Source organism: Sparus aurata, chromosome 4 (genome assembly GCF_900880675.1).
Source record: "Sparus aurata chromosome 4, fSpaAur1.1, whole genome shotgun sequence".
Lineage (NCBI taxonomy): Eukaryota > Metazoa > Chordata > Actinopteri > Spariformes > Sparidae > Sparus > Sparus aurata.
Genome location: NC_044190.1, coordinates 28,798,419 through 28,824,993, shown reverse-complemented (window position 1 = coordinate 28,824,993; position 26,575 = coordinate 28,798,419). Strand labels below are relative to the sequence as shown.

General features: G+C 38.8%; 1 protein-coding gene across 3 annotated transcripts in view; it reads left to right on the top strand.

Moving 5' to 3' along the window:
• The window catches only part of LOC115580272 (CUB and sushi domain-containing protein 1-like), a 419,751-nt gene extending 395,742 nt beyond the window's left edge, over window positions 1-24,009 (top strand). Inside the window, exons 63-76 of one of the 3 annotated variants that reach the window (XR_003983835.1) lie at window positions 1,184-1,357; window positions 1,460-1,526; window positions 2,182-2,288; window positions 3,791-3,864; window positions 4,777-4,888; window positions 5,003-5,182; window positions 5,704-5,766; window positions 6,505-6,666; window positions 8,670-8,782; window positions 10,677-10,764; window positions 11,054-11,180; window positions 13,306-13,368; window positions 16,488-23,648; window positions 23,689-24,009. Coding sequence is in view for 2 of the 3 variants with exons in the window: in XM_030414456.1 (XP_030270316.1) it covers window positions 1,184-1,357; window positions 1,460-1,526; window positions 2,182-2,288; window positions 3,791-3,864; window positions 4,777-4,888; window positions 5,003-5,182; window positions 5,704-5,766; window positions 6,505-6,666; window positions 8,670-8,782; window positions 10,677-10,764; window positions 11,054-11,180; window positions 13,306-13,368; window positions 16,488-16,647 (1,490 nt within the window). In the remaining variant the exon portion in view is untranslated. Of the gene's footprint in view, window positions 1-1,183; window positions 1,358-1,459; window positions 1,527-2,181; window positions 2,289-3,790; window positions 3,865-4,776; window positions 4,889-5,002; window positions 5,183-5,703; window positions 5,767-6,504; window positions 6,667-8,669; window positions 8,783-10,676; window positions 10,765-11,053; window positions 11,181-13,305; window positions 13,369-16,487 lie in introns of all 3 variants that reach the window. The other 2 variants (XM_030414456.1, XM_030414457.1) reach the window with 2 other exon arrangements.
• The last annotated feature ends 2,566 nt before the right edge of the window (window positions 24,010-26,575 follow it).

Genomic DNA, 26,575 nt, shown 5'->3' with positions numbered 1-26,575 from the left:
GTGACCAAGGATTGTCTTTATGCCAAGAAACTAAAATGCGGTGACCTCGGTCATCTGCTGCTTTAAGACAGTAAATAGCCATATGGTCAACACTGCTGACAGTTACGTTTGCTGTTCTTTTTTTTTGACTTGATGTCACATCTCCCATGTGGAGCCATTTTGTCATATAAAATTGTTAACACATTTTAGGGGCACGTGTTTACTCTACATGAGAGATTAGAGAGGGGGAAGGCCAGAGTTGGGCTCATTGGTCAGCATTATGTGGCATTTTCCTGCTTTTGTGTATGCTGAATATGACACTGTCTGTCTGGAAATGTTGCAATTCCTTCAAAGGTTCATTGTTTCATTTGTTGGTTCATATCTTTCACATCTTTGGGCTACATATCCACCAGGGACAGGTCTAAGCTGTTGTTTTGTCTTTGTGACTTTGACAGTCTGATAGCTAATCATGTTATTAGGTGTTGATTTATTTGTCTCTGCTGAAGATAAATTGCAGATGTTAGCAAAGGATCAAATGAAGTATAAATATCCCACTGAAACAATATTAGGTCTTGGTGGAATACTATTTGTTTAAACTGTTAAACGGTTTTGTATTGCTTAGAAGGAGCAATATCAGAGTTTAGAAATACATGTATTCAAATGTTTATGTAAGTAAAACAGTTTTGCATCAAAATGTAGCTTAAGTACCAAAAGTATTGTATTATAGTTGTTGATGCATTAATGTTTGTATCATTTTAAAGGAGACTTATACTTTTCCATTTTTGTTTTCCTTCAGTGTTTCTTTATATAGGTTCTTGTGCATGTAAGAGCTCTTGAAAGTTCAGGTCAAAAGTCCACACCAACAGAAGCTCCTGTCTCACTTCTTCGGAAACATCTCATCAGTAGTTCAAAAGACAGAATAGTGCATTCTGTAGAAGACAGATGGCATTAAATCTAACAGAAACACACCTATAGTCACAGGTAACAGCTGTATTTGGTTAGTGCAAAACTGAGCACCTGGTGGAGAGAACAGACAAGTTGTATACCAACACATATGCACACCCACACACACCCACACACAGGAAGGACCAGTGCAGAGATTCCAGAATAGGACCTTCATGCTCCTGAGGCAGCAGTGTAAAGCAGTGTCATTCTGACAATCCGAATTTCTGTATGTGACCTTTTACATCTGTCTTTGTTTTAGTGATCCAGTGTGGACCTCCTCCTCAAGTACATCATGGGAAAGTGGAAGGAACCGACTATTCATGGGGATCGAGTGTTAGCTACAGTTGTTTCCATGGTTATCAGATGTCCACACCTTCTGTGTTGACATGTGAGGGGAATGGGACGTGGACAGGAGACGTACCACAGTGCCTGCGTGAGTTAGCGAGCTGCGGCTTAGTTACTTGAACTGTTTCCCTTTTCAGAAATGTTTAGCAGTTCACACAAAGTCCTGAATGTGTCTGTTGTCTCATTGAAGCTGCACTGTGTGGAGATCCCGGCTCTCCTGGAGGAGGATTCAGAGAGGGGAACATCTTTTCCTTCCGGTTAGTAGTTAGATTTAGCAATAGCAGACTCACACAGACACAGTTTTTTTATTTGTTTATTTATGGTAATTTAGGTACGTGTGCAATAACAACACTCAATTAATGTTGCAGAAAGGCTATGAGGCTTTGTGAAGTACCTTTGCTTGATTAAAATAATTTGTACAAACCTTGTGGCGGCCTGCTGTGGCTGCTTTTTTAATCACTATATGCCTACAGACATACTGTCACTCAAACAGGATTGTCACATTGGCTGTATAAACTGAAATTGAGGCTGATCATTATTGGGACTTAATGTGCATGCTTCACAATACAAGGTTCGTAATGTGTACTGTGTAGCCGCTCTTTATAGTAAGAACACCTCAGTATGGGTTGTTGTTTCTTTAAAGTTTCAAAATATAGCTAAAAATACATTTGACGTTTTTTGGCCCAATGTCTGGATGTCACTTTGAAACATTGCAAGGACAAAATGCATTTTGGTTTGTGAGCAAAACAAGAGAACAATGTAAGCCAAAGGTGAGCTGGTTAGATAAACAACTGAAGAAAACACCCGTGCTTAAAATGATCAAGTGCAAACAAAGCCATGTTTTGTTATTGCTCATTACTTCTTATTGTTATTTTTCTCTGTGTGTAATTAAATATGTATTTCCCTATGCAGGTCAGAGGTCAGGTTCTACTGCCATACACCCTACTTGCTGGTAGGCTCTGTCTCAAGAGTTTGTCAAGCTGATGGGATTTGGAGTGGCCAGCAACCAGCCTGCATAGGTAATGAAAAAACTACTACCACAAGAACACAAAATCACTTCTGGCCTCAAACACACTTCGACCCCATGTGTTTTAACTAATCAGTATACTGCCATGATGGTGATTAGTTTAGCACTGTGTAAAAACCATGCTATTTACTATAGGCTAAAGTTATCGCCAAAGAAAGTCAGATCAGTTCATACAACCTAGAGTGACAAGCAGTAAATGTCATCATATGGCATTTACAGTATGCAGTGACATTGCATTACAGAGAACTAGCATCGAATTACTCTGTCACAACTGACATGAAAGCGCTAGCTGGAAATGAAATTTTCTTTTTACACCACAAACCTTCCATGTGCTCAAATTTGTAGAAAATAATGAATATCGTAGTCAATAACACACCTAACACCCTGCTGCATTGGACACAGAACAATATGCATACATTAGAAAACAACATAATAGAATTGACAGAAGGTTTATGTAAATCTGAAATATTTAATTTACTTCAAAGAAAAAACATTTCATCAGCAAGTTATGAAAAATACTGTGTGAAATTAGATTATTGGTAAATAAGATTGGGGAGCTTAGTCTTGAGCTCATTTTAGCATTAGTATTCCTGTGCGGATAGAGCTGAAGATATTATCTAATCAATAGATGAAGTGTGTAGTTTTGATGTCTGTGTTTGCTTTCTATAAAGATTTTATCTTGGAAAGCAGCCCTTCATTTTTTGATGTGAAATTTAAGGTTTTTGTGGCAACTGTCCTAAAAACATGAAGCTTATTTTGGAACAAGTTGTGATAAAAGATGAATAATTGTGTAACAGCTGAAGTGGAAAAGCAGTCTTGTAGCGAAACCATGGCAATCACAGAACATCTGTCATGTCCCCAGCTATAAATAACTGTATCGTCTGTCATAGATAACTATAAAATATATCCATGGTGGTACCATCGTGCCCTGACCAGTACTGAATTCTTCTAACTTTCTTTGTTAATTACTGCTGTATAATGGTATCTGTTTTTCCTATACATTATTTTGACTACTAGAACCGCTGACTTGGGTTGAAACTATCAAAGAACATTGATCTGCATTTTTGCCAAACTAATACCTCACTTCAGATTTTCCATATTGTGTGGCTGTATACACTCAATCACATTTCAGAGGAAAATGTTGTTCTTTCTACTTTAATAAAATTATGTCATTTTATCCACTTTACACTTATCTGACTCACGGTGCTTCAAGTAACATTGCAGATGAACGCTTTTATTTTTTTTTTAATACAACATTTATGTCCATAGAATGCATTTTGATACTTCTAAAACCAAGAATACTTTTGCTATGACAGATTTTAGTAGCTGCAATATACTAATCTTAGTACAAAAAACAGTTGTAAGTGTTCTTTGTTTAGAACATCGGTAAGCTTATATATGAAATATCACAATGCTTCGTGTGTGTGTGTGTGTGTGTGTGTGTGTGTGTGCACGCGTGTGCGTGTGTGCCCGTGTGCGTGACTGTGTGTGAAGACCCAGCCTTCAACAGCTGCCGTGATCCAGGAACTCCAGCCTACGGTATCCCGGTCATGGCCCAGGGCTTTCAGGTAAGAAATACATCCATTGACTTTGTACTTAGTAAAACTACTGTATAATCTTCAACCTACATAAAACCTAAAATGAATGCATTTCTCTATGTAAGGTCAAACAAATTGCAACTTGTAGAGCTATGTTGGTCAGAAGGTTCCGGTTTCAATGTTTAGAAAATCAACTTGCGGAGGAGCTGTTAAAAGGATGTAACTATGAGTAAATGAGACCATTAAAGAGACCATGAAAATAAATAGCACTGGTAATTTACTGCTTTTATGTGATCTAAGGATGCACCAAGGCATCAAGTATCAAGGAGGCTGCAATGATGCGAGCAGGTTGACCAAGTGGGTGAATAATAAACTCCATCTCATTTAAAATGAGAATAAGAAATAACGAGCCAGCAAAGTCTTTACAAACAGGCCCAATGTGAAGGCTAGTTTGGAACAGGCAACCAGATTTCTAGGGACTGAATTTATCAGATGAAAGAGAGAGGCAATATTTTCTTTCATCTTAGGGACCAGGCATGTCTAGAACACAGATAAGAACCTGTTGATGGAAAAGATTGGCCACACAATTCATAGTGGAATTTAAGCAAACATGCAAATCCTTCAATTTGTGGAGGTATAATTGGATGTAATCCACGTGTCATATTTCCCCTGACATCCTTGCACAGAGAGGAAGGGGGTGTCCAGCACATTATGCAGCACTGACATCCACTAAAAGAGATAAAATGATTTTAACAAGGGGGGTATTTGTTTTTTTTGTTGTTTTTTTTTTTTTTTAGATTTGACCTTGAGTTCATTAATTTTCTTTAATGTATTTTGACAGCAAGATGATTTGAACTTAATGCTAACTGCTGCAGTTCTTTAGAAGCTATGCCGTTAACAGCAGATAAAGAGGAGTGTTAATTGTGCTTTTACGTCCTGTAGGTTGGTAGTAAGATTTCCTTCAAGTGCCGCAAAAACTACCACATCCTCGGTTCCACCACAAGAACTTGCCTTGAAAACCTCACCTGGAGTGGAACTCAACCTGAGTGCATAGGTAAGATTTAACTTTGTCTGTTATAACTCTGTGGACTCCTTATCATAGTGTGGTTTTTTTAGATGTAACTCAAGAGTTTGCGGTTGATGTTCATGTCTCTTCCCTATCACTCAGCACATTCATGCAGACAGCCAGAGACCCCCAGTAATGTAGATGTTCGATCCATGGATCTTCCTACCTTGGGATATACGCTGATCTACACCTGTCAAGATGGCTTCTATTTGGCGGGGGGATCAGAGCACCGAACCTGCAAAAGTGATGGGAGGTGGTCTGGCAAACCCCCGCTCTGTAAAGGTATTCAGATCTCATCTTGAAAAAGCACTGCTTGTATAAAATCAGCTGATGTTGAGCCTAATGTATAACTGGATGTCCCATCCCATATGGTTTAAGATAAATACACACATCATCAACCTGATTTTATTGCTATGCTCTTTTAAATCAGCCTCAGGCATTCCATGAATGCTCGGGTGATGTTTTATTATTTGTTTTACCACATTCTCACAGCCCTAAAAGACCTAAAGACAAGGAGCGCATGGCTATGAATGCTGTGATGTATCATAACAAAACAATCAGGTTTATAATCAGATAGGAAATAGAGTGCCATCTGTTTTCTACATTGTGTTTTGGTTCATCTTTGTCTGTGGAACCCCAGAAGTGACAAATGTCAATGTAATGGTCAATTGGATTTTAATTTTCTACATTAATACTTTCTCAGTCCTGTCACACATTAAATCTGTCATCTTTCCAACCCTATCTATATTGAATATATTCTCATTAAGCCAATGAGCTAAAGTCTTTCCTATTTGTTGTTTCAGTTGGAGTGAAAGTCAATCCCAAAAGCAGAGGAGAGTCAGATGTCCAGAAGAACAAGATTCGAGGTCTGCAGAATAAACTACAACACACACACACACATATATATACATATACATATATATAATATATGTATATGTGCACTTGCATATTTCAGTGGCAGTTTGTCCTCAAAATGCTTTTGATTATACTGACTTTTATTAAACATCATCGTCACAAAGATCTTAAGGAATGGCTCTTATGGGAGGATGTCTTCTCTCTTGTTTTAGGTCTATAGGACAAAAGCTGAGACTCAGTAAATAAATCAGTGAAAAAGATTCAGTTGCAGTACCTTGTAATACCTTGTAAGTTTAAAGTAGGATTTTATAATCAATACATGCATTTAGAAAATCCAGTGAGGAGAGACTAACACCACAGAAAAAGACCAAAGTTGTGTGATTTTTTTCAATAACCCTGAAGCTGCTGAGTTTTTGAATAAGTCATAGCTGTAAGTGTGGGATTGAGACAGGCAGAGACCAACCCACTAGAGTAGTAAATTATGAAGGAACCAGAGGTAGGTGTGTTGTGTCTGTTTCTTGGCAAACACAAAAGGGGAATCCTAATGCTGACCCTGTCGAGACTTTTAAACTTGAGGTCACTGAAATGTATCATTTTGAAGATAGTCACTTGATGTCGCTGCTTACGCTTTGAGTCAGTGGTGATAGTTAACAGCAACACTGCCACCAGTTCAATTCTTTTGTTCATTAAAATAACTTCAGACAAGCTTTAAGTTTCTTCCTGTTTTTGTTCCTGTGTCTCCATTACAGTTCCAGTGGACGTGTTCTCTCCAAACTCTGAGTGGAGTGGTTTTTACGAGTATCTGGGAAAGAGACAAGCCACCACATTTACAGTTACCGGGTTCAACACTACCAGTGGTAGAGTTAACGTCACATTACTGGAGACCAGTGGAGTGTCAATCAGACTCTCAGGTAAAAAAACACAGCTCTTATGTAGAGTCATTCAAATTCACTTTACTCCAACCAGCTAGAATATCATACATCCTCCAAGGCAAAACAGTCACCTTGCAGAGCTATGTCAAGCTTAATCCAATATCAAATTACATTTATTTTAAAAACAGCTAGTTCCATATTTGGATTTTGACCTGCTTCAAATTGTACTCAATCATAGATATATATAGATCATCAGTCATCCCTCTCTGGTAGTGTTAAAAAGCTGAGGAAAAACTTGTGGAACTGTCCCATCAACTGGATTTTCACTAAACGTTAATGTGGTCTATTGTGGGCAGGGAACCATTCTCCATCTAAGTTTTGTGGAAATCTGTTTTGTAAGTCTCGTGTAATCTGATAAACCAACAAACAAACACAGGCAAAAACATAGCCTCCTTTGCTGAAAATGTACATGATATAGAAAATACTTTGCCCCACTGACCCTGAAGATAAGCAGAAATGGTAAATGCATTCTAAGTATGGTACTACAATGATAGCAAAAATACATAAGGCATTGTAATAGCACAGTTGTTAAGGTAAAAAGAGCAATCACATCCCAGAAGTTGAAAATTCAGACTTAAAATGCAGTGTTAATAATACAAACGAAATCCGTACAGTTGGTGTAAATACACATGAGGTTAAAAAAAAGCTTTCATTCACACTCATTAGAGAGGCATCACCGATATCTAGACAAAAGATTGTGTGATTCCTTATATTGCACGCAAGTACATTAACATTTTTATAAACATTCACAGTCTGCGAGGCAGTTGCAAGAGCTGTAGAGCATACAGAGTAGATAACTGGTCATTAATATGTTAAATAATATAACATACAGGTGCACTGGTTGGAATTATGATCCACCTGGCAGGTTATGTGACTGGGCCCCTCTACATCAGTGCATCTGCAGTCAGCGCAGTAGTCTGAAGGGCCAAATTAAAACCTGAGTAACAGAGCCTACCACAGCAGTGCTCCGCCATGATGCATATTTTAATTAACGTATCCTGTAGATACATGGAGTTTATTATATGACTGGCAGGTTCACAAAACGGGTAAAGCTGCAGTACTGAGTCAAAACCTCCAAAATAGTGCCCCACTTACACTGATGGTGCATGTTTTGACATTTCACAAACAATAGTTCAGATTGATCATGAAGGATGTTCGGCTGCTGAAAGAGACAAGAGTTCTCAATGAATAAAATGATTTCATTTTGAATGTGCAATATTTCTTTCAAATTGACTTGTCATATTGAACAGCAACAGTTTCTGTGTTGGCACTAAAGTTAACCAAGTAAGAGACATGTAGCTGAAGGGTAAATGTCACTTTTTCCCCACTAATGTGTCAGCTGCATGGTGAAGGAAGTGTAGTATGAAAATTCAAAATGACATGTCTGCTTTTCACTATTTGTCAATCAACCTGTCGGTTTGCCTACCACTCTGTCTGTCTGTCTGTCTGTCTTTCTGTTTGTCAACTCCCTTGGAAGCTTGGCCTCAATGTCTTTTTTATGTCAAGTACCAACACAAACGTATGACACTGTTTTAGGCCATTGTAGGTAAACAAACAATGTATGGAGCTGCAGGAGAGGGGTAATATTCCAAGAACAAAACCTGAGATGAAACTCTTAAATTTAAGAGAAAAAGATGCACTTATTCCTGAGATTAAAGTCACAAATTTACACAAAGAAAACCTTGTCCAAATGTTAACGCAAATGTACACCGAGATACAGCGAAGTTATGCCTAAAGAACGTGTGCTGTTGAAGCTGCTGAACAGGATTCCATACAACAGCCAGTTTTTTTTGATTGTGACAGCTTCAGCACTTCAATTTGATCGTTCATTCGTTACATTTATTTTATTTGTCAGTCATTACGTGAGAAACCTTTTGAAAGGAAAAAACAAAAAGAGAAATATGTAGACACATCATTCAAATTATACCAGGTTCAGGCACTGACCCCATTCTTTGTACCGCTCTATATATCTATTCACACAGGTACCTACAAGTCCGAGGAAAACCAGCTGCTATTGAAGGTCTACCAGGTGAAGGGGCCGACAGAGCATTACCTCAGCAAGTTTAAAAACGACAACTGGGCAATGGATGGATATGTAAGCCAAACTTACACTTACTATTATATGAAGCTTTTTAAAATGAGTAACAGGGAGAGAACAAATCAGAAGAATCTACAAATGATATTGAATTATTGCCCTGCCTTACTCTGTAAACAAATAATTTGTATGGTCCACACCAAATTACTCAGCCCACTTCCACTCTGGTGGACGGGATTTTCAGAGGGAGGTGTATTAAAATTCCAGTAAAATCCTCAGTCACATTATGCAAAACAGATTTTGAAAAACAATGAACTCTAATTAGCATCTTTTCAAACAGAGAAGGGAACAGGTTTGCCGAGAAGCTTTTGTTTCCACATCAAGGGTGTGAGGAATTAGTTATTCCATAAAATTACCACCATTAGATAAAGTTGCCAAAATGTCATCATAAGCCTGAAGTCCAGACACATATCTATACGTTTGAATATGGTTGAAATGAAAGTGCTGTCACTTTTTGCTTTTTTTAGTCTAACCACGATGTATACTGTCTTTAACTAACGGTGCTCCAATCAGGATTTTTGGGGACAATCACTGATCGAAACACAATTAAAAGATATCTCTAAACAAAAAAAAAAAACAGGATTTAGAAAAATGTAAAAGGACAGAATATTTAGGAAAAATTCCATGTCTAAGTCCCAGATGTCTGAGTCTTTAAATCTCTGGAGTGTACATTTTATCTCTCTGGAGTAAACAGTTACAAGCAATGACCAGGTTGTACAACAATGGAATGACAAAAGGTGTGTCCATGGTATGTATACCACTTACTGCCTACAATCTGACAAAAGGTAAAAGGTTTAAAAACCCGAAATCTGGAGCTCAGATATTGATGAATTATTGTTAAATTATTGCATTGATATATATATATACACCTTTGTTCGGTGTTATCAGAATTACTCCTTGATGTGCAGAATTGTAATTTCTTTAAGTCGACTATGAATGCATTCAATCATCTACATATATTTAGTATAAATATTGAATACTAAGAGTATAAAGGAAGAAATACAGAGTGTAAAAATATAGAAAGTCAGCTCTGTGTGGTTCAATTTAGACTTTTTAACTTGGTTCGATGTGAACATTGAAGCTGAGCCTTGTGAAAATCATGTCTACAACTGGGGAATGGAATCAAAATCCGATCCTGTTTGAGGATATAGGGTGGGATGGAGGATTGGAGCGGGGGGATTGTAAAAGATAGTAGCAGGCAGGGACGGAGGGGAACAGGATGTGAGAGGGAGGGAAGAAGACACATAGGCAGCCAATTTATCATGTCACATATGACGGAAAGAGTGGAGGAGGAGAGGAGTCAGGCTAAAAACTTGTGATTCCTGGAAACCAATCTTTTTACAGATATAAGATGAAATTTCAGTTGTCAATTCAATGGTAAAACATTGCTGCTTCAATCTCCAAACGAGAGATGGTAAAAAAGGAGGGAGCGAGGACAGAGTGCAGGATGTGAAGGGATACTGCTGATGAAGGCACTCACAATGACAGAACAGAAAATGACATTTTGTATGAAGTACAGTATATGATGTGTAGTTCAGTATATAAGACTTCATTGTGGCTAAAATCCTCATGGATGACAGCCATAAACTGAATAGTGTGAGCTTGAATTTGTCATCCACTTTTACAGGAAAGTAATTACATGACCTGTCTGTTCTTAAAATATTTTTTCACACTACCACCACACCTGTCACATACGTCCTATGATCGAATCTTAAGCCATTTTTTGACACTTTGATTAAAAATGTGTCTCCATTCTCACAGTGAAATAAGAAACACGTTGAGGATCATCCGTACTACCCCTTTGTCAAACTAGCCTTTGTACCTCCATCAAAGGCAAAGTCCAGCATCTCTCACTGTCTGTGGCTCATATAGAACCATATGTTTTATTTTTCAGGTCACTGCAGAATCAGACCAGAAGACTTTTGTCTACCAAGGGCATATTCACAGTAAAGACTTTGGCAAGTTCCATCTGACGAGGCTAGGTAGGTCGGTCTGTAACTATCAGCACCAGTAACAACTACAGTAACCTGCACAGCCTCAATCTTTCTAGGAAACATTGTCATTCTCATAGTGGAGAGACTCAAATATTTAGTCCAATAGTTTTGTTATTTTACTGTTAAACAAATTTAATTTTGATCTGAGTAAACATGAAAAGGGAAGCTCAAGTGTTTAGACTAATAATGCGAGAACCATCCATTACACTTGCACAACAGGGTGTTTGCTTGTAATGTGTTCATGCATGTGTGGATTTATCTGTGTCTGTATCCCCAGGCCCTGTAACCATGGCAATGGACCCGTCCAACCCCTACACAAACAGCAGCTCTGTGGCAGCAGCCATCTTAGTCCCTTTCTTTGCCCTTATCCTGTCTGGATTTGCCTTCTACCTCTACAAGCACAGGTAAGCTACTGTATATCCTCAGCGTAAATCGAGTAGAATACAAAACAATGTTTGTCTTCTTGCTTTGCCTGCTTTCGCTAACATTTCTGAAAAAACAATGTAAGTAATGTTAAGTGCCTTCAGTCAAAAAGTAATGGACAGCTTCTCGATCAGTTGATTTTTATTACTGATTTACCTGATGAATAAATCTAAGAAAATATTCACCTCGAATTGTCTTCTAACGCAGATGAAACTTAGTCCCTTATTTCCTTGTTAGTGTAATTTAGTGATTTACTTGCATGCATTTCAAACACCCATTCTCTAACCAATAAACATGTTTGTCTTTGGGTCACATTGCATTATTATCTGTATTTTGGGAAATTGGACATCTCCAATTGAGGGGCTGTCACCAAAACTTTAATTTGTATTTATCAGGAATCTGACAGGTTGAAAGAAGCCCAAACACATTTTTTAATGACACATATTTTTATCCTACTTTCAATCTTCAGAGTTAAATGGTATTGGTATTAACCTTGGTAGGTTTTCAAGATTAAGGAGTTAATTGAAAAATAATAAATGCTTTCAAAGATGAGGATTAAAGTACTTAAAATTTAGACATCTGTATGCATCTGTAACAGTGGTCCTTAATAGTTATGATGTCTTAAATTGGACCTTTAAGTGTCAAATAAAAGACAATGTTTACTTTTAACTGAGTGTGTCAGAAAACCACTTTGAACTAAAGATCAACACAATTCCTAGGAGTAATTCTGAGATGCTTTATAGATATCAGTGGTGTTTATTTTTTATGTTTGAGACGTTGACATTTTTCTGCTATCGGTTGCAGCACTTGAAGTATTTTAAAGTGGTTAGTGTGGCTTTTTGGTTATCCTTCAAAGGAAGAAAAATAGACAGCAACCTAACAAAAAGATAAATGTAAAAAAAATAATAATTTAAATTACCTTTTAATAAATAAACTCTTTTCAGGTTGAACCTTTTTTCTTCACTGTAAGAATCCATTACACTGACAACAAAAACAATATTATAGTCTTGCACAGTAATGTAATCATTTTCTCCGTTTCCTTCCACAAAATCACACTGTCTGTATTTCGAGACACAGGCTCTAATTTAAGGAAGGTGCAAATGAAGGGGCATGTGGAGTAGTTGTACACAGACACAAACAAGTCAGCAAGTTAAGTACACAGCCACAAAAAAGTCAGATTGAATAAATAGACTAAATTAACTAAGTAAGATATTTACAGTGTTTACATGAGGTGCAAAGAAGCATTGAGGTAGGTATTGTTCCTCAGCATCACCCAATAATCCTACTTATGCCAATCGTCCTTAATGGCATTAGAAACTGTATACGGAATTTAATTTGGATGCAAATGAGATGAAAAATAACTACGTATTATCTAATTGGAGCAGGCAGATGAGTAATTTGCCCATGTAGTAAAGAAAGTAAAGATATACTGTATATTCTTTCTTTATTAAATATCATTTGTGTGAGTCTTCTTTTTTAAACTGAATAGAGGAAATGTTTGATACCCTTTGTTTCCTACAAAAGACTATTATTATATTGGAATATATCGAGTGGACAAGATAAGAATTTTTTTGGAGAACAGGCAGGTTTACAGAAATATTTAAACATAATTATAGCTATAAAACTCGAAGCGCACCATTAAGGTTAAATCTGACTGACCTTTGCTTTTAATTATTGTTCCTAGAAAGTTCACAATAGACTAAAGATGGCAGATAATCCAGAACTTTGTTGAGGGTAAAAAGTCACCATTAATATCTCCTGTTTAAGACTTCCACATCAGGGATGTTCTGACCTCTGTTCTCCATCACTCAGAGTTTTATAAAGTCATCGCACTCATCTAACTATAGTCCTAATTACACGTCAGCCTGTTGGCTTGTCATTGGTGGTGACTGTATGCTACAGTATTCAATCTGCAATGAAACATGGTGTCTTGTATTATGATGTTATTTATGGAGGAATCTCAGACTATGTCCAGGTAGAAACACATTTTGTTAGTTTAGTAACACTACTATTACATGACTTTTCACTGTGTTACACTACCTGCCTGCCAGTTTGTGCAGTGTGCAATGCTAGTGGATGTATAATAAAGCTGATGGTTGTATGCAGGACATTGTCTGCTGACACAGATGACAATGAGAGACCAAAAGACACCTGGGGGCCTGGCGGCAGGTAAGACTGACACTCATCTGGTTTCGAACAGCAACCAGACCTCCGCCCGCCGCCACATCCTCCATCAAACTTGTCATCCCCTCCTTTTAGTTTTTAGATTTTTCTTCTTGCTGTTTAGTAAGGCTGCACGATTGACCAAAATATGAAATTCTAATTTCCTGAACCTTGTCCTGACACTATTTTGTATTTCTGGAAAGTGAAAATAAAATGTGTACAACAAAGTGAATATTAATTTCAAAAGGGAAATGGAACAAGGAGGCTCCTTGTATCCGCTAAAAGTAACTGGAGGGACATTTATACCCAGGAAGTAATATTCTTAATGTAGTGCAGCCCTACTGTGTCAAACAGCAGTAATTTAAAAGGAGACAGAGGGCATTTTATTCTGTCTTTGATCTCATTGTCATCTCTCTGTCAGCATGATGTCATCAAGAACGAATACAGAATATTAGACTTTTAACTGGTCAAATTGAAAGTAGTTGTTTGTATATTTATTTCTGCTGTTTTTATTTAACAAATGTTTCTACTGTTACCTTTAACTGTCATGACTTTCATCTTGATTTAACAGTAGATGCATGGTCATGTTAACTTTGCTTACATAATGGCAAGCCAACCGAAATAGAAATGATTTCACATAACAATGTAATTCCTAAAATGAATGTCTTAAAGCAAAGTGTTTGTGTTAGTGTGTGTGTGTGTGTCTCTGTGTGTATATATACACTGCAGTTTCTCCTGCTTTGGCCAGCATGTCTGCACAATATGCGTTATACTGTCAAAGCAATTATGTGTGCTGTTATTCATCCTACCAATAAAATTAAACTATTGCACCTACAGCCACAACGAGAGAAACTACTGCAGCGATTTGAACTAGTGCCACGCAGGGAGGTCTGCGGTGTGTGTCGGTGTGTGTGCAGTTTTGTAAAGTAATGGGTTGAGCATGTAGGGTAGGCTTAGTGACTCCCCAGGGTTGGATTTCTACCAGTGTGTGCACACACACACACGTACACACACTCTTAATGAGGTCAGAGTCAAACAGCGTTTCAGCAGCAGCACTCCTCCCTGCTAATAGTTCCACAGGGTTTGGGAGTAAGTGATTATATCTAACTGGATTATAGGACCTGATTATCCAAAAATGTAATCTGTGACAAACAGATGAATTAGGAGGGGGGAGTTATATTTCACCGTGTGTCTGTTTGAACCCCTGCAGTATATTTCTTAAAATCCTCTTACAGGCAAATGGAGTAATAATATATTCTTTTGCAATGAAACCGTTGGGTAGCATTTGCAGGATGATGGCAGGTAGTGCGTATGCAGACACACTAACATGCAGCAGATGGGCACTAGGCAGCTAAACCAGTGAAGCAGGCAGTTGTTACGGTTCATGTTCTTACTCTTGCCATAATTTTCCCTGCAATTTGTAGATTTTTTACTAGAAACACGCTCTTACTAAGTTTTGGCCTTTAATCTCAGGGGTAAATCTGCCGAGGAGCATGTCTAACAAGACAGCTGAAGGGATAGGGAAGTCTTTATTTAATTTTACTTTTTTGACTAGACATTTGTTTGAATTGGTTGTATAATTAAATAAGACAAAATGATATAGAGTAAGTTATTTAACTTAAAAATAATGAGGAAACCGATTACTATTAATTTGAAGTTTTTGCATGAACAACTTCAATTAAATGGTCTTCCATTCTTCTAATCTAATCAGTTCCTGACTTTATAAAAGTAAAGTCAACTTTCAAAATTGAAGTGTAGAACGAGGACATTCTGATGGTTACTAATTGTTGAACTTCTGCATTCTTAATTTCCCTGAACATCTGTGCTTTTCAAATTGGTAATCTTTAATAGGACATGCAACATGAATTACAAGCAGGTGTATGCCTGGCCTGTTTTAAAAAAAAAAAAAAAAAAATTTAACTTTTTACCGAAATATAAAAATGTCAACTTTTCACTTCGACTCAAATAAGTTTAGTCATCCTGCAGTCAGCTGAAAACCGTTAACTTAAAGCTTCGTAAGGGGAATTTTAAACACTTGTGGGCAAAACAGCGGCAAAGAAAACACATTTTTCTGGCCGGACAATTTTGAATTGAATATTCCCTTTGGCTCTGGTTTCATTCACCAACTTAATAGAAAAACATATAAATGTATCTGGATCTGTAACTTGGGCTCATTAACATTACATCTGACAGTTGTTGTCCCAGAAGATCAAGCAACTGAGCTAAACACTATATAATGGTGCAGACCTGTGTTGTTTCTTACTTGGCTCAGCAGTACCAATTTTGCATATAAAGATAAATTATGAGTGGATTTAGCACATGCTATCATCAGTAGTCAATTTTTTGGTGGATAAGGAGTGATATCAAAATGACCAAAATATATCCCCCTTGTTAACCTACCATCCTCCCACTCCATCCCCTAGTAGCAGAGTGAGTGCAGAGGGGTTATTTAGCTGATATGTTAATTCAGTCTGCCTGACTCATTTGATCTCCAATCTTACTGAGGTTGGTGTGAGATAGAAGTTAAAATCCATGACCCTGTTCGTAGTGCATAGTGGTGAAGTAGTAGATGGATTTGTAATTGCACCTTTTTTCTCCCATAGAGTAGTGTCACCTTCATGATCAAAGTGACAGGTAGCAACACATAGTAGATGGAGGAGCGAGAGGATCACAGAGACACACTGACGCGTTTAGTATTCCTATAATATTTCTATGATTATTCAGCGTTTATTTGCGTCTGTGCTGCTAAAAATATACCCCCAGACCAAACCACCTCTGACACAAGATATTTTAGGGAAGACATGACTACAGATTTAGTTTTTTTGTTTAGGGTTAGGCTCATCCTCCATGTTAAAGAATACAACAAATCACCTACTTGCTGTAGTTTGTGTCACTGTAAGATGGCGGATGAACGGTATCATATCATTGTGTGTCCTTGGTGACAAATTTGAGCAACTTAATCTTGTTTTCCTAAACTGTCTTTAAGTCTGTGGTTATTGTCATTTGGTGTTTAAAAAGCCTGCGCTCATTTGGTTGTAATGTGATTTCCTTTTAGTTTTACAATGATATCTTTGTGAAACCAAATATCTGCCATGAACATTATCATTCCTTCTTGTTTTTTTCAGGACACGTCCCAAGGTCCAGTTCAATGGCTATGTCGGCCATGAGAGCTCCAATGGCCAGGCGTCATTTGAAAACCCAATGTATGACACCAACATGAAGCCTACCGAGGCTAAAGCGGTTCGATTCGATACCACACTTAATACAGTCTGCACTGTGGTATAGTCCAACAAACTTGCCACAACCTACACAGTGGTTCAGTCCAACCTCCCTGTCGCAGTCTGCGGTGTGGCTTCACCAAACAGAGAAGAAAGAACAAGCTTAAGATCTGGACTCGTCACTGTGAGCAGCCTGTGTTGTAATATGCTGGTCCTCCATCAGCATAATATTCACAGTAATGCAGCTCTGCTCCACCTCCTACGTGACCATGGTCATCACCTCTTCTGGTAGTCTGAAAGAGCAAAGTTGGAACCAGTGAACAAGGGAGTAGACAATGACGACATGTTGTTGTTCAGGAGATCAATGCTGAGACCAGAATTCTTCTACGACAATGTGGCTCGAAAAACACAGAACGATGGTACAACTAATTGAACTTCTTCCAAACCATGCTGTCAGTTCAACTTCTGCAAAATTCGATCCCACCTCCTTATGAAAAGGGCCAAAGTCACATGGCCCCTTTAAAAACCCTCCAGTAGTGGTTTGCCCAGCCTAACCCCATACCCCACGCCAAATTTGCACAGTGGTATAGGCTAACTAACTCCCCTGCTGCAGGCCAGACATGGGTTCGACCGATGCTAGGTTTTACCCTCAGGGGAAGCACATAGACTATTCCACCCTCGAACCCCCTCAAGATATCAAATACTGATTGGATGGTTCAGACATGTCAACACGAAGAACCATCATCAGTGCTGGACCAAAAACCTCCCACTGGATTTCCATCACGCTGGACTTGACAGGACTGAACTCTCTGACAGCTTACACAGTCTGACTGTACAGACTGGTGTAAAGATGTCAACCAAATGCAGTGACAGTTTCAACCGGACCAATTCCTTTAAAGAAAATTATCCAAGTCAGGGTCAAATAACAGTTGCAGATAAGTTTAATATGTTTTAGCCTACTTGAAGAATGAAGACGGTTTAGTAGAGCAGAAAAATCACAGAGTCAGATGAGTTGAGTTGTTGGATTTCCAGATATGTTCCTGTGATTGTCCTTGCCACTTACTGTATTGCCTTTTATGACAATGTCTACTTACAGTATTTGGCAAATGATTAGGCTAAAACATGCCAAATCAAGAGTTTGCAAATGATATTTTCCCCTGGCCAGTAGAAGAACATTTGAAGTAGTTCTAGACAAGTTTTGGATCATTTCAAATATTCTATAGAGTTACTTCACACTTAAAATCAGTGCTATATACAATATTCCACACTAGCACTCAGCAGACTATGCTGAACCAGAAAACCAATTGAGTTGCCGGGCTGGTGTACACAATGGACTGGTTTTCCAGAGGCCTGTCTGATACAATCAAAGAGTCAGACAACTGATTCTTGTTCTTGGACTAGCCAGGAATCTGTGCATGGTGGCTGAACAAGTGGAAGCCTGGAGGCAATAAGCTGTCAAGATCATCGACTGCTGCAATCAGCTGTGGCCAAATCCAGGAAGTGATTTGTCTTCTCAAAGCTGCGGTTGGGATTATCAGTCAAGTTATGACTGATTTCTTTTCTTTTTCTTTTTTTTTTTCCTTTTTTACTACAGCATACTCTCCAGCCACACAATCGGAAGTAGATCTACAAACAGATTAACAGACAGATAATAGACAGACGGACACAGACAAATGGAGGGAAAGACACCTCTGTCAGTCGTGCTGGAAAAGAAAGACAAGGACAGGTTGCTATGGAAACAGAGGCATATAGTTGTCTCTGATTGTCTCTACTGGCATTTTTCTTCAGTGAAGATATTGATGAACAGAATCCATGTTCAAAAAAAAACCCAGTGGCCCCATGGGACTTCCCAAACCACTGCTGCTGGGACCCCAAAATATAAACTTTATATAAACTCTTAAACCGCACAAATTTTGCACTAGTGTGTTTTTCTGACTGGGTTATGAAAAAATGAATAATTTTTGGGTCTGAAGTGGGTTTGAAAAATGAGTCATACAAAAAAGAGAATTTTATTCAAAAACTTCTATCTTTAAAAAGACAACAAAATGACTAAATAAATACAGGGTTACAGAGTGTTTGTATATACACATTTATATTTCACGCTCCCTGTTAGCAGAAGGTGTGACCACATGCTATACCGTTGTTTCTTCTGTTGCCATGACTACATACGAGCCAACCAGATAGTTGGGATCAGTTTACCTGTGGACCTCCAAGCTTCTAGTGTCGCATAATGACACCACTTTGTTGCCATTGTTGGAGCAGTGGCTGTTTCTGAAAGCTCATACTGACTACTGCCATTACTGTAAATTATATACAGAAAGGCTCACATCCATAAAATGTAGTGTGGTCCATCTAAAACACTGGTGCCATGCTGCTGGTTTTATTTTCAGCCATTAAACTCCGAAATAATTTTCTGAGATACTGTACAGTTCTTTTAAACGTGTACTAAATAGTACACAAATATTTTACAGTATTTCAGTATGGGCTCATTTTTCTTTCTTGGTCACGTGCAATAGCAGACAGTGTAAGCTTTCAGAAACAACATGTGACAGATTCTCCGACTCTCTTTAAAAAGATGTGTTGTGTTTCCACGACTGCTCGCATTATCACGCATCATCTCTCAACCCATCTGATGCACATGACTCTGTTTCAACACACCTCGTTTAAAGAGCTCACAGCATACATGTGATCTGTTGGAGAATCGGTCATTTAGGGCAGAGGACAAACTGATACAGTATGAAGACAACATGCACAATTACTGTTGTCAACAGTTATCGCCCCATGGAGCCCCTCCATTGTTTGAGAAATACCTCGTGTGCAGAGAGTAAGTTACATCCTGCTTATAAATGCTGGAACCTCACTGCAACAAATACACAAGCTTAGCGAGTGTGACCTTGCATTCAGCTTATTTCCTGGTGATTGAAGTCAAAATGCGCTAACACCCATGAGTCTGCCGGATCCAAGAAAAATGTACCTGTTTCGAATCACTTGCCAAGCTTGTTATTTCTCGCAGTGTCCTCTCAAAAATATTTTTATTTTTCGAAAGATGCTGCACTCGGTTTAGTTCACAGATGTAACTGCTTTCAGTGTGTGTCTTCAGGCCTGTTTCTTGTTTGTTTATTCACGCTCCACGCACACACATTCTAGCATTAGGTTTACACTTCAGGCATTTGCTTTAACCTGCATGGATTTTATTGTCCAAATGAATTGTCCTTTATGTTCCTCATGTTTTCAAAGATCCAGTCTCAGTCCATCAATCTGTCATACCCACAAACAATACATCACAAATCCATTCTTTTACACATATGATATCAAATGGTGGGTGTCGGATAATGAAAATGTAATTGATTTATTCCATGAAACACATTATATGACACGTGCTATATTCCAGCTGGAGACTCGATTCACTTCATTCACAGTGGATGTACCCCAGAACATAAACACTGAAAGAGAGAAAGAAACATTTGGCATGGGAAGATTGTCACATCTACCTATTGTGAAGTAAGTGAGAGTGAATTAACGAGAAAACTGTGGCTTCTATTTACAGTTTCAGCTCACTTAATTGAAAATAAGTCTACTCCAAAACCTGAATGTCGCAAATGAGATGTCCTGAAACAGTAGTGATTATGTTCGGAAGCATGAATACGGGATTTTGCTGCTATTATCATATCCATTGTTAGCCTGTCATTCACAGCCTCACAGTGTCAGGGTCATGGACACTCAGCCAGAAACACATACACAATAAAGATATGCAGATGTGTGTACAGGCTATAATACAGGCAGTAGTTACAGAGTACGTCAAAATAGATGACATATTTAAAATCTCTTCACAGAAATGAACTAGACATCTGTAAACAACAGCCGAGCATCTGCTCACGAGATAGTGAGCCTCCTCTCCTTTTATTGCTGGAGTGCACCCAGTGACTCAGTTTTAATTGATTTAATTAATTCAGCTGAGACTTCCTATGGAGTCAAGAGAGCATCATAGCACCTGAAAATTAGAGGCTGCAAAGGTTTCCACAGGCGTAACAAAAGGTCTCATTTTTAACAATTAATGGCACAGATCTGATCTTCTCGTGCGCCCAAACAAGAAGTTCTGCATTCTCGGATTTCCCTGTTTGCTCGAGCATGTAAAGATCAGAGTGGTGCTGCGGTGGCTGGATTTCAGCTCTTGTATACCTGCAGAAATCTAAGGAAGTGCAGAGTGCTTGACTCAGATATGGTGAATCAAGGTGGAGGTGCAGACAAAGTCAGAGTCAACACAGCCCTAGATCGTTTGATAATCTTGCAATCAAGCAATCTTGATAATGTGTTTAATAAACGTAATAACAAAATCTTATTAGACAGGAGGCTAGTTTGTGTTTCAGTTTAGGGCTGTGAAAAAAAGTCTGAAAGCTAATACACTAGATTGCAGTTAAACAGCTTAAATATTACATTTTGTATTCAATCCATTAAAAAAAATCTGTTTCAACAGAAAAGTCTTCAAGGTCAGAAAAGTAGATCCTCAGTGTGACCGGTTTATACTCAAAAACTGCTGCTGTTGAACTAATGATGGGAATATTCATTTAATTGAAAGGCATGCAAATGACTTAATGTGCTAGAACGTCACTCCTCTATTCAATCTCCTGTATTTCCTCCAACATACAAATACTGAAAAATAGAAGGTCTAACAGTGTGACCCTGATTAAGATCATTTAATCAGACATGATTGGACATGATCTTACAGTGAACTGCTGGTCAGTGTAAGATCATGTCCAATCATGTCCAATCACTTTCGGCTTCTTCAGTGTTGCAACTTTTATAACAAAGGACCCGTCATGGTGTGATGACATCATCTTGTTTGGAATATCTCTTTTGTTTATATCTGTTGGGAAAAAATGGCGGAACGACAACAGGGAGGCTGCACTGTGTATGCTCATACAGAGTGAAACAGTGATTTATAGCAGCACAAGTCTCTTCTGAGTCAACATTTGAAAGCGAGATGCACTTTTTCCCTCTTATAATGACACATTCTCTGACACATCTCGAAAAGTTTGATGATTCTCTCTTCACTCACTGCTTTCTGAAAAATAATTTGTCTCGAAGTTTCCACATTTGTCCTTCATTTGGCGTCGTCAGCAGTCCCCGCTGTTTTTAAAGTGCGACAGCTGGCTACAGGTTGAAAAAAAAAATTATAAAACTACCCTCTAAATTTTAAAATGCCAAGGTTGTTTCAGCTTCTGAGAGTTTGCACAGTTTGAGGAGAAGTTTCCACATTCGTCCCTCACTTTCTCTAAAGTGGTATTGTCAGCAGTCCTCATTGAGACAAAGGGGCCCAGATTGCCGCAAGCTTGAAAAAAATACCAGCTAAAGTTGTAAATGTCACACATTGCCTCTCCACACAATGTAGTTTCCCCTCTGTGGACTCTTAAATACAGAAAAGATTTAATGCAGAAATGAGATGCATCTAAATTACATCAAGATGGGGTCGAAACACTGGTGCAGATATACCAGGGAGGACTGGAGGACTGCAGGACTGTGTCAGTAAACTCCTCCTGCAGGAATACTGTAGGAATCCAGTTGCAGTTGTGTTTGGAGAGAAACTGCATCAGACATGTGTTCATATGTGGCTCAGCAGCCATACGGACCTATAGACAGATATTTATCTGCTTGATCGGTACGGCCAGATGGAAATCTGACCTTTGTGTGTGTGTGTGTGTGTGTGTGTGTGTGTGTGTGTGTGTGGCTTACACACATCCAGTATCTCTGGGCTGCTTCGGGTTTCAGTTTGTAGGGTAATCGAATTTAGACATTCTGTATTCAGGGGCTTTGTTTCGCCTTCTTCTCCATAGTTTGGATAGGACAAACTTCTCATGTCATTCGTTCAGCAGTACAGCTTATTAGAAAAATCTACAACCTTGTGTGTCTGAGCTGAGCGTGAGCTGACTGCAGCCCCGCTTCACCGATCAGTGCAAACGATGAATAATTGTCATTTCGGCACATGGCAGCTTGTAGATTGGGACACCACACATATTAGCGCTATCTTCACACGTTACGGTGACACGTTCTCAGCAACACATATTGCTTATAAATGTGAACTGAAGATATCATTTTATTTTTGTTCCAAATGGCACAGAGACATGCCACAGTCGTCATTAATGTTTTCGTGTTTTTAAGCATCACAGTCGCCGCCATTCTCGCCACCGTCACCTCTCGCCATCATCATCATCATCATCATGTGCTGCTGAACTTGAAGTAGGTGCAAAAGAAAAAAAAAAAAAAATTTTGTACAGAAATCTATTTTTTATGGAGAATTTGTAAAAAAACAAAACAAATTATTAAACATGCTGTACTTTTTATGATTAATGATGTAGGTACAACGAAATCTTGTTCATTAAAGTCAATGTTTTTACTGTTACACGCCATGTAAAAATCTATGGTTCAAACTGAGTATCAAATATCAAAAATGTCATATAATCTCTTTTGTCCATTCCGGCTGCTTTTATACAGGAACAGGAAACCTTGCAGGGAACCCAGAGTTAATTCTCTCCGTGCCGCAGAGACACTTATCTCTGGGGTCACACCTGTGAAAACATTTGCTATTCACAATCTAAAACACGTTGACTCTTATAAAACGACGTGACAGTTTCAACCCCTCTACAGAATGTGTGTCTTCTGAACTTCACCATTTTTTCAAGTGAGCATCTAGCAAAAAATATAGTCCATTATGTAACGTTGCGTCAATTTAAGGCGGCTTCTTACTCGGCAGCTGTGCCCTGAGAGATGCCTGAGCACTGACAATTTCTCACATTAAAATATCTTGCTTACATTCCTTTTTAAAAAAAATGACTTCAAGTTACACGCATACATGGAACATAACAAACACCAGATGTTTAGTGTCGTAATGTCATCAACAGTGATCGTGGATGGGGTTGAAAATGACACTTCCTTTAAAAGATGGTGTTTCTTGTGTAACAGCAGCCCTTGTGTGGCTGATCCTAATGTCTATATCTGGGAGAGGGACGACTTCCACAGGCACAAAAGATTTTGGATGACTTGACCCCTTTATGGCCCAAAATCTGACCTCATGTCTGTCTGAGCCAGGAGGAGTCTGTCCCTCCTGGCTCAGACATCAAGGGTTTTGAGTGGAAAAATGAAATCGTGGTAAATTTAGGCTCTAGCAGCAGCATTACCAAATCGGCTAAGTTTTCGGAGGCTCCTATATTGACTGGTGATACAAGACTTTTGAATTAAAGGATGGTAAGTGACACTTTGCGGTCTGCCCAGGAGATCGTTCGAGATAAACCACATCAAGTGTTTATGAATAGTGAACAACAGATAGGCTACTGTATGTAAATGCAGCCTCACAACCTGCTGTTAAAGAGACTCACAGTTTATCTATCAGCTATTTTGAGAACATTATTTGAGAATAAAGTTTTTGATACAATAACTTCTCTGCTGTACCAATGTTTCTGTTTGATGAACTAGTCCTGAGTATGATTCTGTTTGGGTTGAATGAGTCAGCCTGGTGTCTCGTTCCTGGGTGTGCATGATTTCTTTCCCTTTTCCTCCAGGTGTCCCAGTTTTCCCCGCACAGTCTAAATATATACTGGTCAGGTGAGTTTATGTTGTTGTTGGTCTAACCCTCCAACAGACTGCTGGCCTGTTCACAAATGACCCCGGCCGTGAGACAGGATATACAGGTTCATTAAACAGTGAGGAGCACCTTAATCCTGACATTAAATACTGATAATCTATTGCATAGTAACAGAGTCTTTCAGTTACTGAGAGCAAACAATGTGACGGACCTGACAATAACTTTGGGGGGGTTGGTGTGGATTAACTCACATATTACAATTTTGTGGAATAGCAGAGGTGGCAGAAGTTCACACATACTATGCACAAGTAGAAGTAAAGATAGAAAAAGAGACTGATTCAGCTTCTTCACTCAAGTAAAACGATCTGTAACATACTCATAGTGAAACGCTAACTGCAGGTATGAGACACTAACACTTTTTTTTCTTCCCGTCATTCTCCCTCACTGTCTGTTTCTGTCTTGGCTACATCAGCCATGGACAATGTGCACCAAGAAGCTGAAATCAGTCTCAAGATTTTGGGAAGGCAGCATGCAATGATCCAAAATACAAATGATTGAAGATTCCCCTCAAATGCGTTGGAGCTAAAGTGACAAGCCTGTCTTGGAAACGGTGAGGATTAGAAAGTACAGATATTGTGTGAAAATGAAGGGAGTAAAAGTAAAAAAGTTGCGCACCATGATCAGACTTTTTTTTTTTTTTAATTTCTCCTTTTTTTTCTTTTTTTTTTGTAGAATTTTGGATTTGTGGGTGAAAGTTGGTTTTCTTGTCTCGACTGTCGACTTTACCAGTGTGTTCCCATGGTTACACAGGTTAGCCGGAGCCGTTTGGGACCATCAAATCAGATCGCAGAGAAAAAACTGAAAACACGCAATACACGCAAGTAAAGAGATTCCATCAGTGACTCATAGAAAAAGGAGCATGCCAGAGCAGTGAAGGGAGAAATCTACGAGCGCGTGACTGGTTGGAAACACCGGGGCAGAATGATGACTTGTAACAGCTGAAGCTTTATTTATACAGCGCCTTACAAAACGAGGTTACAGGCGGGCTCGCTGGAGGATTCGTGATGAAACATTCCAAGGCTTTTAACAAGGAGACGGAAGCGGAAGGAATGAAAGCAAGTAAATTCAAATGAATGAGAGGACAGTGACATAAAGAATAACTGAAAAGGAATAAAAGCCAATCTTGATATAAGGTCAGAGCAGAGCTGAAGTGATATCATCTCTTTTAGTAGCTTTAATACCTTCTTCAACCCCGCTGACCTGCCATTCTATCAGACATCCATGTAACGTATTCATATTTCAGTCGTTTAAAGGGCTCATGGAGTCTCAGTAAAGCTCTTGAGTAGGGGATGGAGAAAAAAATAAATACGACATTTGGAAGAAAGCAGCTTTTCTCCAGATCAATGAGGTGTTTGGAAGAAATGCAGAAATGCCTCAGCTCAGCTGGAGGAAACATAATTATCCCCATTCACAAGCAAGATGTCACATCAGTATTAACACGGATGGCTGCAGGCTTCATTTTACAAAGTGGCGACCGACAGTGCTTTGAGACAACATCCCTCACATAAAAGTGTTTGAGTTCTCTTCTAATAGAGGAAGGAGAACCGAGGGGAACCAAGGATAGACACGTGAACAGCGGAGGTAAGAGGGGGACACTGAGGAGGAAGCATCAGCGGTGTCCACGCTCGAGTAAAATGTATTTATGCTGCTTACTTATTTACCAGTGAGCGTTTTTCCATTGAGTAGACTTTCACAACTTATAGATGTTAAAACGTTCATACATGGACCATATTTCTCTGGGACTTTCAATGCTGGCTTTGACCTGAGAAGTTTGAATGTAGATTCTTTTAGTCAGGCTCTACGATGACGATACACTCTTATTTGCACATTATAGATTAGTTGTTTACCGGCATGAACGGCAAACACTCCAATCTTAGCTAGCACAAACACCACAGCCTCACTGGTCGAAACATTGTTGTAAGCAACATTTAAAGCTGTCAGTGTATTTTTATTTTGTGTATTTTTAGCTGTGCAATGTAATGTTCTAGAGTGCAAAGAAGAGGAAGGGGTTTATTTTATTGCAATGTTAAGAAATATGGTTGAATAGTTGCCTTAAATTCCTGTATAGTTTGACTCATATGGACGTTTGCTGTGATCCTGTGCGGCTTCTGAAGCCTCCCGTTATCATTAGCAGGAAGTGGAATTTCATTGCGAAGTTTCCTTCACGAAACGGTTGTTTTATTGTCGACTTGCACACAGAAAAGCAGACTCATGTCGAAGACTGCGACTAAAGATCGCCACACTCGTTTTTTAGTTCTCTGGCTTGTGACGTTCGCCCTGACAAGTTGTGGTTCCGAGTCGTCCAAACCTAAAAAGTACTTGCGCATGCGCTTTACAGCAGTCAGCACAGTGTCTTATT